This window comes from Glycine max, chromosome 1 (assembly GCF_000004515.6).
Source record: "Glycine max cultivar Williams 82 chromosome 1, Glycine_max_v4.0, whole genome shotgun sequence".
In the NCBI taxonomy this organism is placed as follows: Eukaryota; Viridiplantae; Streptophyta; class Magnoliopsida; order Fabales; family Fabaceae; genus Glycine; species Glycine max.
In genome coordinates, this window is record NC_016088.4 from 8,116,978 (window position 1) to 8,135,722 (window position 18,745).

At 36.1% G+C, this 18,745-nt stretch overlaps 1 protein-coding gene across 1 annotated transcript; it reads left to right on the plus strand.

The window, feature by feature from the left end:
- Window positions 1–5,550: 5,550 nt before the first annotated feature.
- LOC121174550 (secreted RxLR effector protein 161-like) lies at window positions 5,551–5,943 on the plus strand. Its single transcript, XM_041013905.1, has one exon. It carries the CDS (start codon window positions 5,551–5,553, stop codon window positions 5,941–5,943), a length of 393 nt encoding a protein of 130 aa, XP_040869839.1.
- The last annotated feature ends 12,802 nt before the right edge of the window (window positions 5,944–18,745 follow it).

Here is an 18,745-nt window from a genome sequence, read left to right on the forward strand (position 1 = left end):
ACATTTTATTCTATGCTTCTTCTGATTTATACAGATACAAATAGGATATACACAAAGAAAAATCATATAGTAATAGTCATTACGTTTGCTTAATTTCATTGATATAGATTTTTTGAAACAAAAATAGATACTCTAAATGTAAATTAATACAGTCACCAAAAATCTAAATTAATAGAAGAAAATTCTGTTGATATAATGGAAATTAATGTATATTATATTTCACTTGTTATAATTATTGTATATCATATTAATATTACAAAATCAAAATTAAATAATTGAACATAAGTGGTTAATATGCTGAAGTTAATATTGAATTATTTGGGTAGTGTCCGAATTCAATTCTTGACAGAAACAATTTTGATCAAGCTTTACTTACCTCTTAAAAGAACACCAAATTAGTTAAAGTCCATTTTTCAAAATAAACTGAAGTATTTAGACAAAAAATATTAATACTACCAAAAACTACTCTCATTTACTAACAAAAAAGTGTCAGATGTTCCTTAAAAAGGTGTCAGATTAAAATTTTTTATTTAACAAAAACTAAATTATTATTATTATTATTGAGTTAAAATTTCTAACGGAAGTTCTTATAATTGTTTTGAATTATCAAAATGTTCCCATACTATTGAGAAAAAATGCTTATGAACTTTTAAATTTTATATGAATTTACAAGATTTTTGGATAATTTATGAAGGATGATTTCAAATTTCATAAGATCCTTTAAATCAAGAATAACTATGTTAACGAATGACGTGATGATCTTAGACTAATAGGAAGAAAAATTACTACTAATATTACTTCAACTAACTTCAAAACTTTAAAAATTATAAAGGACAAGCAAATAACTGAATAAGCAGTTGTGGGTTTATATATAGTTTCACTGTCAAAATATTTTTTTAGTAAGCAAATAAATTTTATTAACAATTAAGGGATAGTTAAATCCAATTAATACACCGAAGTATAACTCCTTCCCCTAGTTACAACACCGCGGTAACACATAAAATCTAAATTAGAAAGCACGTATATAATTAAAACGGTGACAAATAATCCTTATTAGTGACTGTGTGCGTATGTATAAAACAGTGACAAAGTAGCCCTTGTTAGAGTGTGTGTACACGCGCATGGGTGTAATACAGTGACAAGTAACCCTTATTAATGTTTGTGTTATAAAACTAAGAGCTACATCCAACTGATCTAAGACCAAGAGCTCTAAAAACAGTAACATTTTACACACAGGTTTCAAATCAAGTATTTTTTTAACCCTATGCCTCTTCTGGATTTCTCATACACAAAAAATTGTTAAGGCAACTCACTTGAGTGAAAGTATGAAAATAAAGGGTACTAACAATCTCTTTACAAAGAGTTATATGAAAATGAGAGTTCTATTAGAAACTATGAAATGATTCGTTTGATTTACTTATTGTTTATTTTCTTCAACATTAATGACTTATATATGACTTGATAAATAATTCGTTGAGAAATAACAATTTTCCCTTTTTGATATGCATTTAAAACTGTTGATGTATGCTGTAATTCAGTTAATTAGTTATGAGTTAGTTAATAATTCATTTTGAAGTTAGTTTGATAGCTATAAAGTTTGTTATAGTTACATGTACAGTGTGTATAAAAATAATAGTGATTATTAATGAGAAACATGAGAGTGCAGAATTTTTTTTTTTCAGAATTCTAAGTCCCCTCTATTTTCTCTTAATCAATTCCTTCATCATCTTCTCTTATTCTCTGACATAGAGTGATAGTGAGTAGTGTGAGTGCGTATGAGAACTTTATTGTTCCAACAAACTGGTATTCGGAGTTGAAGTTCAAGATCCCTGGATACCGAAATTGAGATGGCTTCCTCGAATGGAAATTTTTTAGCATCCATGCCTGTTCTCATAGGCAAGAACTATGATGATTGGTGTGCTCAGATGAAGATAATCTTTTGATTGCAAGATGTGACAGAAGTGGTGCAAGAAGGGGTTCAAGAACATGAAAAGAACCTAACTGATGCATAGAAGGTGGCTCACCGTGATTTGATGAAAAGAAATGTAAAGACATTGTCCATTATTCATCAGTGTGTAGATGCAGATAATTTCCAGAAAATTAGATCTGCTGATACTACAAAGAAGGCACGGGATACTCTAGAGAAATCCTATGCAAGGGATAGCAAACTCAAGAAGGTGAAGTTGCAGACCTTGAGAAGGCAATATGAACTTCTACAAATGAGTGATCAGGAAAGCATTAGTGAGTTCTTTTCTCGAATCTTGGCAATTACAAATCAAATGAATGCTTATGGTGACAAACAATCAGACTTAGGGATCATTGACAAGGTATTAAGAACCTTGACACCAAGATTCGATCATATAGTGGTGGCAATTGAGCAAGGCCAGGATCTTGAAGAAATGAAGATCGAAGAATTGCAAGGAATACTTGAAGCTCAAGAGATGAGGCTCAATGAAAGAAAGTCACAAAGATTAACTGAGCAAGCTATGCAAACCCAAACAACCAAAGGGAAAAACTATGATGGTGGCAAGAATAAGAAGGGAAAGGGAAAGTGGAAGAACAATAAGTGGAAGGGGTCAGGTGAGGGCTCCAGTAGTTCTGGAAATCATAACCAGAATGAAGAAACTGACAAGAAAAGTGGAGGGAATCACAAAGTAGGCAAGAAGAAATTCAACAAGAAAAGGATTCAATGCTATAATTGTCAGAAATGGGGACATTGTGCAGATGAATGCAAAAATAAAAGGGTTCCAAGAAATACAGATAAGGCTCAATTGGCACAAGATGAAGATTCTGACTCTGATAAAGTGTTACTAATGGAAACTAAAAACTCAGAAGAAGACAATGTTAATCTGTGGTATCTTGACACAGGCTGTTCCAATCACATGACTGGACATAGAGAGTGGTTTGTAAACATTGATGATAAGGTGAAGAGTAAGATCAAGTTTGCAGATAAGAGTTTTGTAACTGTAGAAGGCATTGGAAAGGTGATGATTCAGAGGAATGGTGGATAACACTCATTTATCAATGATGTGCTATATGTTCCCAATATGAAGAATAATTTGCTGAGTTTGAGACAATTGCTAGAAAATGGCTACTCAATGCAGATGGAGGACAATCAACTGAAGATGTTTGATAGCAATAGGAGGTTGATTCTAAAAGTCCCTTTCTCAAGAAACAGAACATTCAAGATTGGAATTCAAATTGCAAAATTTCAATGCTTGGCTGCTTCTATAAGTGATGAAAGCTGGATGTGGCATCACAGGTTTGGTCATCTAAATTTCAGGAGTTTAAGTGAATTGAAAAGTAAGAAAATGGTTCATGGTCTCCCTCAAATTGAGATACCAAAACAATTGTGTGTTGAGTGCTGTGTGTCAAAGCAACCAAGGAATTCTTTCAAGTCAGAAATTCCAATCAGATCCAAAAGAAAGCTTGAAGTGATCTATTCTGATGTGTGTGGTCCTTTTGAAGTGAAATCCCTAAGAGGTAACAATTACTTTGTGTCATTCATTGATGAATTTATTAGAAAAATGTGGATCTATCTCATTAAGCAAAAAAGTGAAGTGTTTAACATCTTTAAGAAGTTTAAGTTGTTGAGTGAAAAGTAGAGTGATAAGGTAATCAAAGTGCTTAGAACAGATGGAGGTGGTGAGTATAACTCACATGAATTTCAAGTATTTTGTGATGAAGAGGGAATAATTCATGAAGTGACATCTCCCTATACACCTCAACATAATGGTGTTGCTGAGATAAGAAATAGAACCATTTTGAACATGGCCAGGAGCATGATGAAAGGGAAGGGAATGCCTCATTACTTTTGGAGAGGCAACTTCTACTGCTGTGTATATTCTGAACATATGTCCTTTTAAGAGATTGCAGGGATACACACCTGAAGAAGCATGGTAAAAAAAGAAGCCTAGTGTGAGTCATTTCAGAATATTTGGTTCATTGTGGTTTAAGTATGTGCCTGAGCATATCAGAAAGAAACTTAATGATAAGGCTGAACCAATGATACTCATTGGATATCATCCAACCGGTGCCTACAAGTTGTATGATCCTAGAATGAGGAAGATTGTGATTAGTAGAGATGTCTTGATAAATGAAACAAAGGACTGAAATTGGGAAATAAAAGCTGCTGACAATGGTGAAAGAAAGGTGATTGTGAACCTTGAAGACAAACATAGTGAAGATGATGTACCATCAGGTGGAGAGCAACTCGGAAGGTCACAAAGAGGGAGACAAGTACCACAAACACTCAGAGAGTATGAATTGTATCCTGATACAGCAATCACTGCAGAAGGGGATTTTGTGCACTTTGCTCTACTTGTTGAATCAGAACTAATAAGTCATGATGAAGCCTCACAAAGTTCACATTGGAGAGCAACTATGGAAGAAGAATTAAGATCAATTAAGAAGAACCATGTTGTACATTTTAGTGTAATTGATCTCTTTATTATGTTAAAATAAGAGTGCACACTTGTTTTAATGTAATAACGAGATGTTCGGTTTAGGCAAAGGTTGGAAGTTACATGGAAGTTACTAAAACTTCCATCAACGGTTGGAAGTTACATGGAAGTTACTAAAACTTCCATCAACGGCAATTTTTAAAAATAAATAACTTCCATCAACCGCCAAAAACCACCTGTTCTTTGATTATAAATAATCATCCTGGTTCAGAAAGCATAACATGTGAAAAACATACAAGACCAAAACAAAACTCTTGAATTATAATCTTCTGATTTTATCCGATTGAACAATTTTGGTTGAACCCCGAAATTTGATTCAATCTGAAAGTGTTTATACACGACTTCAGATTTATCCAGGATTATCTCGATTTTCAAAATTAACCAACAAACCAGACTTGAGAGTTAGTCCATTTACCTCAAGGAAAAGACCAATTGATGTGAAGTGGGTCTATAAGACTAAAGTAAAGCCTAATGGAGATGTATCCAAGTATAAGGCAAGATTAGTAGCAAGGGGATTTCTGTAGAAACATGGCTTGGACTACAATGAGGTTTTCGCTCCAGTTTCAAGACTTGAAATTGTTAGACTCATTGTGGCAGCTGCTAGCAACAGAAACTGGTCTCTATATCAACTTGATGTGAAGTCAACATTTTTGAATGGGCCACTTGAAGAAGAAGTCTACATAACTCAACCACCTGGTTATGTAGAGGCAGGTCAAAAGGATAAAGTTTACAAGTTGAATAAGGCATTGTATGGCCTTAACCAGACTCCTAGAGCGTGGAATATGAGAATTGATAGCTTCCTAGTCCAGCAGAATTTCACCAAGTCCACTACTGAGCATGGAGTTTATGTCAGAAACACAGATTCTGGTGAGTTTTTGATAATATGTCTTTATGTAGATTATTTGCTAGTGACTAACAGTAGTAAAGAAGATATGAGAGTGTTCAAAGGAAGAATAATGGAAGAATTTGAGATGTCTGATCTTGGTGAACTATCATACTTCCTAGGTATTGAATTTGTTTCTACTAGTAAAGGGATTTTCATGCATAAAAAAAGTATGCAAAAGACATTCTGAAGAGGTTCAATATGATGGAGTGCAATTCTGTGATCCCACCAACTGAAACTAGAATCAAGCTGCAAATAGATGGGGATGAGAAAGAAGTTGATCCTACCTTGTACAAGCAAATTGTAAGCTCATTAAGGTACCTATGTAACACCAGACCTGACATTGCCTATTGTGTTGGGTTGATAAGGAGGTTTATGGAGAAACCAAAGACACCTCACTTCCTGGCAGCAAAGAGGATTCTGAGATATGTGAAAAGAACATTGGATCTTGGCATTTTATATCCTTACAGTCAAAAGAATATGGAAGGAGAAGTGTTTGGTTACAGTGATTCAGATTGGTGCGGTGATAAGGATGATAGGAAAAACACTGTTGGGTATGTTTTCAAATTCGGAACAACACCAATCTCTTGTGCTTAAAGAAGTAGAGTGTACTTGCTTTGTCAATATATGAGGCAGAATATATTGTTGCCACTATGGCAGCTTGTCAAGCTCTACGGCTGGAAGCTTTAATGGAAGAACTGAACATGAGAGATTGTAATCCTGTGAGATTATTGATTGATAACAAATCAACAATTGATTTAGCAAAGCATCCTGTGACACATGGCAGGAGTAAACATATTGAAATCAAGTTTCATTTCTTGCGTGATCAAGTGAGTAAGGAGAAGCTAGAATTGGAGTTTTGTAGGTCTGAAGATCAAGTTGCAGACATACTAACTAAGCCATTGAAGTCTATCAAGTTCAAGGAATTGAGAGACAAGTTAGGAGTGACATCCTTGACAAATCTGAATTAAGGAGAGATGTTGATGCATGCTGTAATTCAATTAGTTAGTTAGGAGTTAGTTAGTGATTCATTTTGAAGTTAGTTTGTTATAGCTACATGTGCAGTGTGTATAAAAATAATAGTGATCTTCAACGAGAAGCATGAGAGTGCAGAAGTTTTTTTTAGAATTCTAAGTCCCCTCTATTTTCTCTCAATCAATTCCTTCATCATCTTCTCTTATTCTCTAACATGGAGTGAGTGAGTGCATAGTGTGAGTGCGTGTGAGAATTTTATTGTTCTAACAAAAGCAAACTTGTTTCTTCACATCTTTGTATGGGTGATTACATCTTTTTAAGAGAGAGACAAAGATTCGGAATGACTACGGGACAGTACGAATAAAAGTAGACCAACAGTTTAATTTTAAATATTAGTGAATATTCATATGTATTCATGAATATATATTTTTTAAAATAAATAAGTAAATAATTTTAAAAAATTTTACTATAATTTTTTATTTATTTTAATATTTAGAAAAGTAAATTTTAACATTTTCAACAAAAATTCAAATGGAAAATTCTTAAAAACTAAAAAATAGCAAATCTATTTTATTATTTTCAAACAAAATTATCTAAAAATTACTATTTTAAAAAAACCAAATAAAAATTACACTAAAATATAAATTCAAATAAAATTATATTCCGCAATATAAGTATAAATTAAAAAATATATATAAAAATATTTTAGTATCTTATTATTTGTGCCTGGTACTAACCCATTGTGCATCCTAGAATCCGTCACACCTTCTAGGTAATATACTTTTCTCAACAATGATCTTTGACATGGATGACAAAAAAATTGGCAACCACGGATATTTACCAATAAAATCTGCTACAGATAATAAACTAATATCGTTGGATCTGGTTGCCTGAGATGCATGTTTGTAAAAGAGGTCCACGCCACACCTGATTGAACTTAAAGGCACTCACGGGCTGCTTGTTATGTTAGTCTGGATTTAATATATTTTAAAAAAAGTCTAAATCAGTCAGAAGCTTTTAGGGGCCATTTTTTCTCTCTTCCAAAAAGAAATAGTGTGCCTTCGGATTTGGTTTGAACAGAAAATAATGTTATGTAAAAAATTAATATCAACTAAATAAACTATAAAATCATAAGGAAGAATCTTCTACATATCATATTGTTTAGCTGATTTCCATTAAGAATTTTTGGCGCATTAATATGTGCTGTGAAGTACTTTGTTAATTTATTTCTTTTATTTACTTTTCTTTTAATGAAAGTTTCTTTCTTTTATTTACTTATTGGCTTATTGCACAAAGAAAATAAAATACTATGTATATTCAGAGAATCAACGTGTATATAAAAAGATTAGTTAAAAATACTATATATTCTTCAAGGTACATATTAATTATTAAGTGCTTTAGTTCTTAATAATGCTAATGAATATTTACTACAGTTTTATTTTGCGAATGGTAAAACTTGAATACACATTATTATTCTCTAAAAAAACACATTATTATAAATTTATGATGAATAGAATTATTAATTTGATTATAATTTTACTAAAAACCAAAATGATATTCTTTTGTTCTGTTTTACATCATTTACTGTATGTGATTGTTTCAAGGATTAACGTGACTTCGGTTTATTAAGTTTTATTTTTGTTTCATTTGATATATTTAGTCTTAAGTTTTATTTTGATATTTTATATTTTTAAAAGTTTTATTTTAATGTTTTTTTTCGGTTTTTCATTTAAAACATTTAACTCTGTCAATATTTTAAATTTTAAAATAATTAATTTAAGATTTAATGTCATTTTTAATCATTGAATTTTACTTTTATTTTGTTTTGATATATTAAATTTTAAAATTTTTATTTTAATCTGATTGGTGAAAGTTTGGAATTCAGATTATTGTGGGGACAACTCCTTCCTCTATTGACTTCAAAAGAGGGTTTACCGTATAAAATTCTGACCAATAATAATTTCCAACAATAATCACATTTGAAGGGAGTTGCTAGGTGCACTCAACGTTTTTGCTGGTGCACCCAACATTCTTTAAAATGACAAAATTGACCCTGTCTTTTTTCTCCTTTTAAAAGTTGTGTGTTTTTTTTAAAAAAATCAGAACAGCCAGTGTTGTGCACTCTTCTTCTCACTTCTCTCTTCGGTGCCATATTTTCTTCGGTTCCTTGGCAACGATTAGGTTCGATGAAGGTGAAGGTAGCGGTGTTCAGTATTGCGGTGGTCGTCGGCGGCGGCATACAAGGTATGCATTATTGTTGCTTGTGCGTTCAGGTGTACGGTTGATCGTGCGGATCAAGTTGATCTGTAAAGCACCACCACCACACCGCCAAACGCCAGTTGAGGAGAACGCGCGAGGAAGAAGCAGAGCAGAGCAGCACAACAGCACCACCACCACGCCGCCAACAATGGTGAAGAAGCAACCCACGTCACCGGCACCAACAGTCCACTCGAGGTCGCGGAATCACGCAGAAGAAGAAGAAGTCTGGTCACGGTAGAAGGAAGAGGAAACGACACGGAAGAAGAAGAAGAAGAAACGGCTGGGTGCTGGGTGTAGAGTTTTTAAATAAATTTGGCAAGGGTATAAAAGTCTTTTCCACTTAAGTGCTGGGTGCACCAGCAATAATGCTGGGTGCACCTAGCATCTCCCACATTTGAATCCTACCATATGAGCCAACCTTATTAATTAAGTACTGTTACATGTTGCTTTAAGCAAGAAAAGATCTTGGAACCAAGGTTATCAAAATCCAGAATCTATCCAGACTCGTGAGAGTTTCGTAGACTCGACTCGTAGACTTATAAGAGTCTACTTCGTAAAAAAAATCTATGGATAGTAAATAAATATATTCAAAATGCACCATTTTGCAAACAAATGACAATAAGTTCATAGGAATTGATTAATAGTAATGGCAGCTACAAGGTGTGTGTATAATAGATTACTATAATAGGAACATAATATAATAGGAATTAGGAACAAAATAATGAATTACTATAATAGGAACTGATTAATAGTAACCAGTTATGGCAGCTACAAGGTGTGTGTATTATAGATTACTATAATAAGAACAACATATAATAGGAATTAGGAACAAAATAATGTATTATTATAATAGGAATTGATTAATAGTAATCAGTTATTGCAGCTTCAAGGTGTGTGTATAATGTATTACTATATATTGTTCTCTAAGAGTACTAACACTTTAACATTAACAGGAACATAATATAATAGGCAATTAGAGAATTTACTTGTCAATTACTTGACATTTTCTTTTGGCCTCACTTTTCTACATCAATAACTTCCATAAGCAAGCACTTTTATTCTTCATCCTTATCTTAAAAAATTAATGTTTTGCTGCATGACAAAAAGTTCTAGAACCTAATCCAAACTTGACTACCATTCAAACTTTCATAATCTATAATCTAATCCAAATTTGACTTATATATATGTCTTCCTATATTAGTGTTTTGCTGCATGAAAAGTTCTAGAACCTCTCTTCAAATGCATTTGTTAAAATTATTAGCATGATGAAATTCTACAAAAAGTTCTCAGAGCACCAACAATTATGTTGGAAAGGGTTGGTTCAACATATCTTTATTTCTGAGGCAAATATTATTCATGGCATAGGGAACAAAGCTTTGAGAGACTTGCCAAGAATCTAAAGGTAGATAGAGTTTTTAATACATTAATAGAAAAGATGAAAGCAATGAGAGTTGCTACAGCCTACAAGTGATGACTCATTGACTTTCATGTCACTGTGAACAACATATTTCTTAATGTTCCTCATGTTCCTTAACTGATTATTTCTTCTGATCTTTGTCAACTTAATTTCCATTCAATCTTAATTCTCTTGACAATTATTAGTACTAACTATTTTCAAACAATATTTTACCAAACTATTTCTAGAGTTCCAAAAATATCAATTTCGATTGTACTGTGGAAGAGGCAATTCTGACAGGATTATAGGAAACTTTAGGCAAAGCCACTAAAGCAAATGCATCACAACAATAGAAAGAAGACTTAGAGCACTAAGCTAACACCATGAAATTTTTGAAATTCTCACCCGAACTCGCGGCTTCTCTCAAGCTCGTCGTGGACCTCGTGGTCATGGGTCGTGGCTCGTGGTACTTGTGGCTTCTCTTGAGCTAGTCGTGTTTGTGGGTGGGACTCGTGGCTTCCAATGGATCCAGCCAACCACCGCACCGTGCCGCTGTGTCGCATGTCGTCTGGTCTCGGCTCGCACTCTCGTGTCGTTTGAGCAGCTCCAACTCGCCGTGAACAAAGAACAGGGACAAACACAAAATGCACGAAGCAAAATCCCTAAACCAGAGTGTGACTTGGGCCGTATCGCGGAGTAGTGAGCACAAAACGATGCCGTATCGCAAAGCAGTGAGCACAAAACGACGCCGTATCGTGGAAAATTTTTTTTCCACTGGACTCGTGTGACTCGGTCCAGACTCGCGAGTTTACACGAGTCTACCACAAGTCCACCAAGTCTGCTCTGAGTTTGCACAAAAACGAGTTTGATTCCGAGTCGACTCGTAGGGACCAAGTAAACTCTTAAACTCATAAGAGTCTACGAGTTGACTCTAGAGTTTGACAACCATGCTTGGAACCACTCGTACCTAATTCTCAATAGAGGCTCCATATTAACGTGCTGAGCTCTTCAATTAAAAGCCTACTAATCCACTAAAGCATATAAAAGCATAGGTGTAGTAGGAATTAGGTGTGGGGTTTCTGGGCTCCCTTCCTATGTGAAGTAAAGATCCAAATGAGAAGATCCATTTTGTCTCACTTATTTAAGTGGAGAGAGGTCAGATTAGAGAGTGAGATACAGTGAGAGAGACTCATTTGAGAGGAAAAAATAGTTACAAATCATTGAGAGAGAAAAAGAAGAGAGAAAATCATTGTGATTTTCGCATACCCACTGGAGAGCATTTTTTAAGATTGCAATTGAAGATTCGTTCACCGTTGGATTGGGCTAAATTTTGGATAATAGGGTCTACACGCGTGATAATTTAAGTTGTCCGGTTAGATCGGGAAAATAATATCTGGAGAGAGAGATAAGTGTTTCGTATTATCTACTCTATATTTTGGGATTTTATCTTCTTGTCTCTATTGTACCAATTGGGGGTTTATTTTGATTTGACTATTTGTAGCATGTTTTAGTACACTTGTTGGAGGTTCTCTTGTATCTTCATTTATTATAGTGGAGTTATTTCTTTGGTTTGGACGACCCATGATTTTTGCCCTTGCATTGAGGGGTTTTCCACGTTAAACAAATTGTGTCTCTGTTTCCTTTAATTTTTATTTTGCGCTCTATACTTTATTAGTATCCTTCACAGGTTCTTGCAAGTTTGGGGTAATTTATTTCCGCTGCCTATTACTCTGTTATAGAGTTTGTTATTGTGTTGGCCTATTGGTGCACTCTATTTTGTTACCTTCATTGATGACGACTATTCCAGGAAAATTTGGGTCTATGCTTTGAAGAAAAAAGACCAAGTTCTTGAGAAGTTCAAGGAGTTTCATGTCTTAGTAGAGAGGCAGTCAGACAAGAAGCTAAAACGCATTCATACTGACAATGGTGGTGAGTATTGTGGACCATTTAATGTCTATTGCAAGCAGCATGGTATTGCTCACGAGAAAACTCCTCCTAAAACTCCTCAGCTGAATGGTTTGGCGAAGAGGATGAACATGACATTGATTGAGAGAGTGAGATGCATGCTCTCTGAAGCAAAGTTACCCAAGCACTTTTGGGGTGAGGCACTATACACGGAGGTGCATGCTATCAATCTTAGTCTTGTTGTTGCTTTGAATAGTGAGGTGCCAAACAGAATCTGGTTTGGCAAGAATGTGAAGTATGATCACTTAAGAATTTTTGGCTGCAAGGCTTTTGTGCATGTTCCAAAGGATGAGAGGTCCAAATTGGATGCAAAGTCAAGGCAGTGCATCTTCATTGGTTATGGTGAGAATGAATTTGGTTACAGGTTCTATGATCCTATTGAGAAGAAGCTTGTTAGAAGCCGTGATGTGAAATTCATGGAAGACTAAACTATTGAAGACATTGATAAGGTGGAGAAGTCTACACCCAAGGAAGACAATGGCGTGGCTGATTTTCAACCAGTTTAATTGCCTATTCAGAATTTGAATACTGATGTTCAAAATGATGTTGGTGTCCAACAACCTGGAGATGAGGTAGATGTTCCTGTTGATGATGATGATGAAGAGGAGCATGACATGTCACAAGATGAAAATCTTGATGATGCTACCGAACCACCTCAACTTCAACTCAGGAGGTCCAACAAGGAGAGACAACCTTCTAAGAGGTATTCTCCTAATAAGTATGTGATCCTAACAGATGATGGAGAACTTGAGTGCTTTAGAGAGGCCATGGAAAGTGAAGAAAAGAGAAAGTGGCTGGATGCAATGAAAGATGAGATGAAATCCATACATGATAATCACACTTTTGATTTAGTGAAGTTACCTAAGGGTAAGAGGGCCTTGGATAACATGTGGATCTATAGGGTGAAGCATAAGAGTAACTCTACATCTCCGAGGTACAAAGCAAGATTAGTGGTGAAGGGCTATAGTCAAAGGAAGGGTGTTGATTTTAATGAGATATTTTCTCCCGTGGTGAAAATGTCATCCATTATAATTGTGTTAAGTTTGACTTCTACTCTTGATTTGGAGGTAGAGAAAATGGATGTTAAAACTGCTTTCCTTCATGGTGATTTGGAGGAAGAGATCTACATGAATCAACCTGATGGGTTTCATGTTGAAGGGAAAGAAGACTATGTGTGTAGGCTAAGAAAAAGCTTATATGGTTTGAAGCAGGCTCCGAGGCAGTGGTACAAGAAATTTGAGTCTGTTATGTGTGAGCAAGGCTACAGGAAGACTACTTCTGACCATTGTGTCTTTGTTAGAAAGTTTTCTGATGATGACTTCATTATATTGTTATTGTATGTTGACTACAGTTAGTAGATTTTTGTCAAACCCAGGTGTCAGACCCTAATTTCATCAGGTATAATGCTTTTATCATCCGGGTATAATGTTTTTTTATCATTATCAATCGAATTGCGGTGTTCGCCACCGGTTACAGAGCAAGGCATGGGGTCGCTCAGGGTTTTGATGGTTGTTTGTTAAATCCAGAAACAAAGCCACAAGGAAGGGAAAAATGATCTTTTGACCCTAAATATGCCTAGGCTAGCATCTAGCTCGCCTGGGCTAAGAGAAAACTTCAGCCCTAAGCAATCCACTTGCCTGGGCGAGTTTCCCCTACACCAAATGGCTTTTTCTATAAATAGCCATGCAGGGGAAGAGGAAAAAAGGTTCAGAGCTCAAGAAATAGAGGGAAAACACAAAAGAAGAAGGAGAAGAGGAAGATCGAAGCTGAGGCACTGCAAAATTGTGCCCGTGGATCACTTCCTTCGCCATTTCTTTTGTTAGTCTAGTGCTCTGCGCATCGATCAGTTAGTTTTTCTTAAGTATTGGATGTAATCTCTATACCCTTATGGGTCCGTTTTGATATTATGTATGCATTAGTCTTTTCTACTAATTATTGGTAATTTCGTTCTACTCGTAATGCTCGATCCTAGTTGATCATTAGTGTCATGAAATTAGATTTTAAGTGAGACCGAAAGGTAATCTTAGAATCTGAACCGAATGATTTTACTTTTTATGTTACGTTGCTGGGAATAAAGCATAACATTTTGATTACAAAGAGCACGAGAATAAAACTGTAATGCTAGGATATTTACTGCATATATGAGAAATCGATATTTAGTAAGCATTCTTAGGTTCCAAGTGTGAGGGATCGACTTGGGATAACTACGTGTGCATCAATAATGTTAGAAAATGTTTTCTATATGGTGTGAGCAATGAAATCCAATTCTATATTTCTTGAATTAATTTAATGTTGTTTTCGTAATTTACGTGTTTCTGACGCACTAAATTTCCGTTATTTTTGTATTTTCCGTTATTTCCGTATTTTTGTTGTTCCCGCAATTCCGTTATGTTTACTTCCTTTTACTTTAGGTTGCCACACTAACTCTTGAACTTTCCAGGTAATTCTCTTAGAGCACTTTGTTGTTGTAACGCCCGACGGTGGGTCTTGGACTCGGCTCGTGCGCTCAGAGATATTCATAATAGGTGGATACAAAGGATATCTGACTCATGAACAAAATCAAATAAAAAAGAAATAAACTCACAACCAAATTTATTTTCGTCAAATATCACTTGAGATCATTTTCAAGGTCCAATGCCTTAACGAATTTTCTTTTTGTAATTAAGACAAATATCTCAAAAAAGATAAAATCAGTTCAACACACAAACATTTTGTTTAAAGAACTACGTAGGTCTGATTTCCTCATTTCACCTGAGGATACGTAGGAGCAAGGGCAACACCCTTGTCGATTTGAAAATAATAATAATAATAAATAAATAAAAAAGAATTCACTACTTTTAGGAAAATAAATAATTTTGAAGTCAAATTTTTATTGCACACTCGATTAAAGGCTGTCGTTCTTTGTGACGGGCGTGCGGGGTGCTAGCACCTTCCCTATGCGTAAACAACTCCTGAACCCCTTCTTTTCAAAATTCGCAGACCTTTTCTTTTTGAGTTTTCTAACGTTTTCCTTAAATAAGCGTTGGTGGCAACTCCTACTCATTTTCTTCATTGAAGACAAAATCGCTTTTTAATTTTCTTTTGCCGTCCCTTCGTGATGTTAGGTTGCGACAGATGGCGACTCCACTGGGGAATTATTTTGTTAGAGAGTCAATTCATTTAATCAAGTGTGTGATTTCGTCATGATTTGTTCTATTTTATTTTCCCTTTTAAATGCGTCTTGTTTCCATTCATTATTGTTCTCGTTTTGTTCTTTTTCAAAGTTTCATTTTGATCTCGTTTCTTTTACCCGTTGTTATCGCGTGCATATATGTCGCTATGCTGTTTTCTTTGTGTGTATGATTGTGTTTATTTATTGCTTTGTGGGTAAAAATAACTGTTATTGAATCCTAGGGTGGATGACACCTGCTATATCTGTTTTGGAATTGTTGGTTGTTTTGTAGGTAGGGTTGGGTAGTCACCTAGGTTGTTCCACTCCCACACTTCACCTACACCTTATCACACACTTTGAGATGATGGGCCCTACACATGGGTCTGAGTGAGCCATAGGGAATGGAGGTCTAACGAGTGTCACGCTAGGTCTTGGACTCGCCTTTCCCTCTCGAGTAACGCATCATCGTTGGTAGGTCATCTACTATCGTGTATGTTGTTACAAAAAGGGTTGCTAGCTCTAGAGGTCGGTGAGATTTGTTTAGAGCTACCCATGGAAAATGTCATTGATAGTGGACCTTTAGATCTATGTCATTAGGCTGCCAAATTAGGGACACAGAGCTTTCTTGTTCTTTTTGTCTTAAATTTTTCTTCCTTATACACATTAGGTTTCTTTCTTTGCATATGGTGCATGCCATATAAGTTAAGATTTTGCATATCATAGTTAGCCATTCACATCATATTCATTGCATATCTTATAACATCACATTAGGAAGATTCAATGCATTTTGTGCATCTTCCTCGCACGTATTGATCATGCCTTGTATGTCCATACATTCTTGTGATCATGCAACATTTATCCATGTGACAGAAACATGGGCATCTTTTTGCATGATGGTGTACATCGGGTTAGCGAATGTTATCTCATCACCTCTTCAAAAAGAAGGGGAAAGACCTTTTATGGATATTAAAAATGATGTGCACAATCAAGCGAGGAATCTTTGTTCCCATCGCTCTTCGTGTTCATTAATCATAGCTCTGGCTCATTCATTGCACTCTTTCCCTAAAATCAGAAAAGTAACCATTGTAATCAACAAGAAAAATCGTGCTTTACGGCACCCTTACCGGACGCGTGCCAAGACTAAGATAATGAGTGAAATAGAGGAGGTGCAGGAACAAGTGAAGGCCGATTTGGAGGCTATCAAGGAAAAAATGATGAGAATGATGGAGGCGATGATGGATATAAGGAAGATAATAGAGGTTAACGCTGCTGCTGCTAGTACCGCTACTGAGGGGACCCAACTCACCCACCCATTTTTAATCAAGAAAGTCACCTAGTGACGAATGTGAAAGGTTAAGGAGGTGCGGCGGTGGTAGCGGCCTATGGGCCTCATTACACCCAGAGCCATAATAGATATACTTTTCCACCATATGGTCTACCTCCTAACTATGCACCACCCTTGGCTGTACCGGTGCCTACCGAGAACGTTAATAATCCTATCCCTGTTTGTACTGAGAATCATCCAACTCAACCTAATCAGTCTCAAGCCTATAAATCTAATGCCAGGGAGGAGGCACGAGAAGCTCCCGTAGACCATACTGTAACTGGTTTCAGCCCCCATCTAGGATATATTGCTGAAGGGCATGCATTTTCTGGCGTACCTGTGCCGAACGCTCCTAGAGCCTCTCAATATCTCTCGTTATCACAACCCTTGCATTTCATGGGGGGAGAAGGGCCTTCTGCAGTATTTGAGAAGGAAAAGACTGAGCATATGGAGGAGAGGCTATGCGCCATCGAAGGAGAGGGATGTTATGGTTTAGCTGACATGTCAGAGCTATGTTTGGTACCCGATGTGACTATTCCCTCAAAGTTCAAGGTTCCAAATTTTGATAAATACAAAGGGACCGCTTGCCCTAAGAACCACTTAAGGATGCATTGCAGAAGGATGAAGGCTTATGCGAAGGACGAAAAGCTGCTGATGCATTTTTTTCAGGAAAGCCTAGTTGGGGCGGCTATTATCTGGTATACTAATCTGGAACCTTCTTGGATTCGCTTGTGGAGGGATCTGATGGATGCTTTCATTAGGCAATACCAATACAACTCTGACATGGCACCGGAAAAAATGCAACTACAAAACCTGTCCAAGAGACACAATGAGTCATTCAAAGAATACGCTCAAAGGTAGAGAGATCTGGCAGCTCAAGTAGTGCCCCCAATGATGGAGAGAGAGATGATAACAATTGTAATGGACATACTACCAGTGTTATACTATGAGAAAATGGTAGGTTACATGCCTTTGAGTTTTGCAGATCTAGTGTTTGGTGGCGAGAGAATTGAAGCAAGTCTGAGGAAAGGGAAATTTAATTGTGTTGCTTTTGTGAATCCTGGTAATGGGGGACTCGAGAGGAGTGACCAGAGGAAGAAGGAGGGAAAACCTCATGTTGTGGCTCCAGTTCCTGCGTGGCCAAACTTTCCACTAGCCCCTTATAATTCCATGTACCAATATCCTCTCTCGCAATATCACTACTCAGCCAATGTTAGTCTTGTCCATTACCCACCACCCTACCAACCAAGAACACCCCCAGTCAGCCACAAAGGCCACCCCTAAATCGACCACAACATCCACCCGCAGCACATCCATGACCAAACACCACCCCCTAATACCAACCAAAACACCAATCAAGGAAGGAATTTCCTAGAAAAGAAGCTTGTAGAATTCACCCCAATCTTGATGTCATAAGCTGACTTACTTTCTTATCTACTCAATAATGCAATGGTAGCCATAAGCCCAACAAAGATTACTCAACCTTCATTTCCCCAAGGATACAACTCGAATGTGACATGGGCTTATCATGGGGGAGTTCCAGGGCATTCCATTGAGCACTGTATGACCCTGAAACACAAGGTGCAAAGTCTAATTGACATAGGCTGGTAGAGATTTGAGGAGGATAATCACTTGTGAATTCTGACATCATCAAGAGATACTACGCATGATGCTTGGGGAAATTTGAAGGTTGTTGCTGAATATTTCCAAGGACTCATTAGGATTTTCAGGTTTATGTTATTACTACAGACAACAGTCACAATGCTAATAATATGGATGAATTTGATGTCGTTATCTCTCATTCTCTCAAAATTACATCTTTGAATATTTATTTAACTTTCGTTGGAATATGAATGTATGTCATTGGTTTGCTCACTCACATGACCTGCATTCCAGAGCCAACTTCCAAGTCTGCCCGATTAGAAATCGTACATTTGGCATGTTTAGTGGGGGTGCCATAAACGTTGAGTAAAATTAAACAAAACACTTGATTGACTGTTTTGCTAAATGAATGTTAAGTACAAACATGCATCATCTTCAAGAGTTTTGCAAAAAATTGAGAGTCGTTTGGGTTTTAATCGATCGATTGAAAATCTTTTAAACTTTTCTCGTCCTTGGAAATTCTTTTTTGAGAACCTTCATAGTTTCTTTCATTTCTTCTTGCTACAAGGTCATGACAAACAACAGTAGCAGATATGCCGAAACCTATACAGGTGTTGGATCGAGTGGCCTCAGAATAATTAAGAAGGGGGGTTGAATTAATTATTCCTAAACCTTTATTAATTAAAAATCACTCTTCTAAGGCTTTTACTAAATTGTTAAGAGAATG

What these genes read in the sequence shown, in the direction of transcription:
- LOC121174550 (XM_041013905.1), top strand. Translation starts at nt 5,551, where the DNA reads ATGGAGTGCAATTCTGTGATCCCACCAACTGAAACTAGAATCAAGCTG.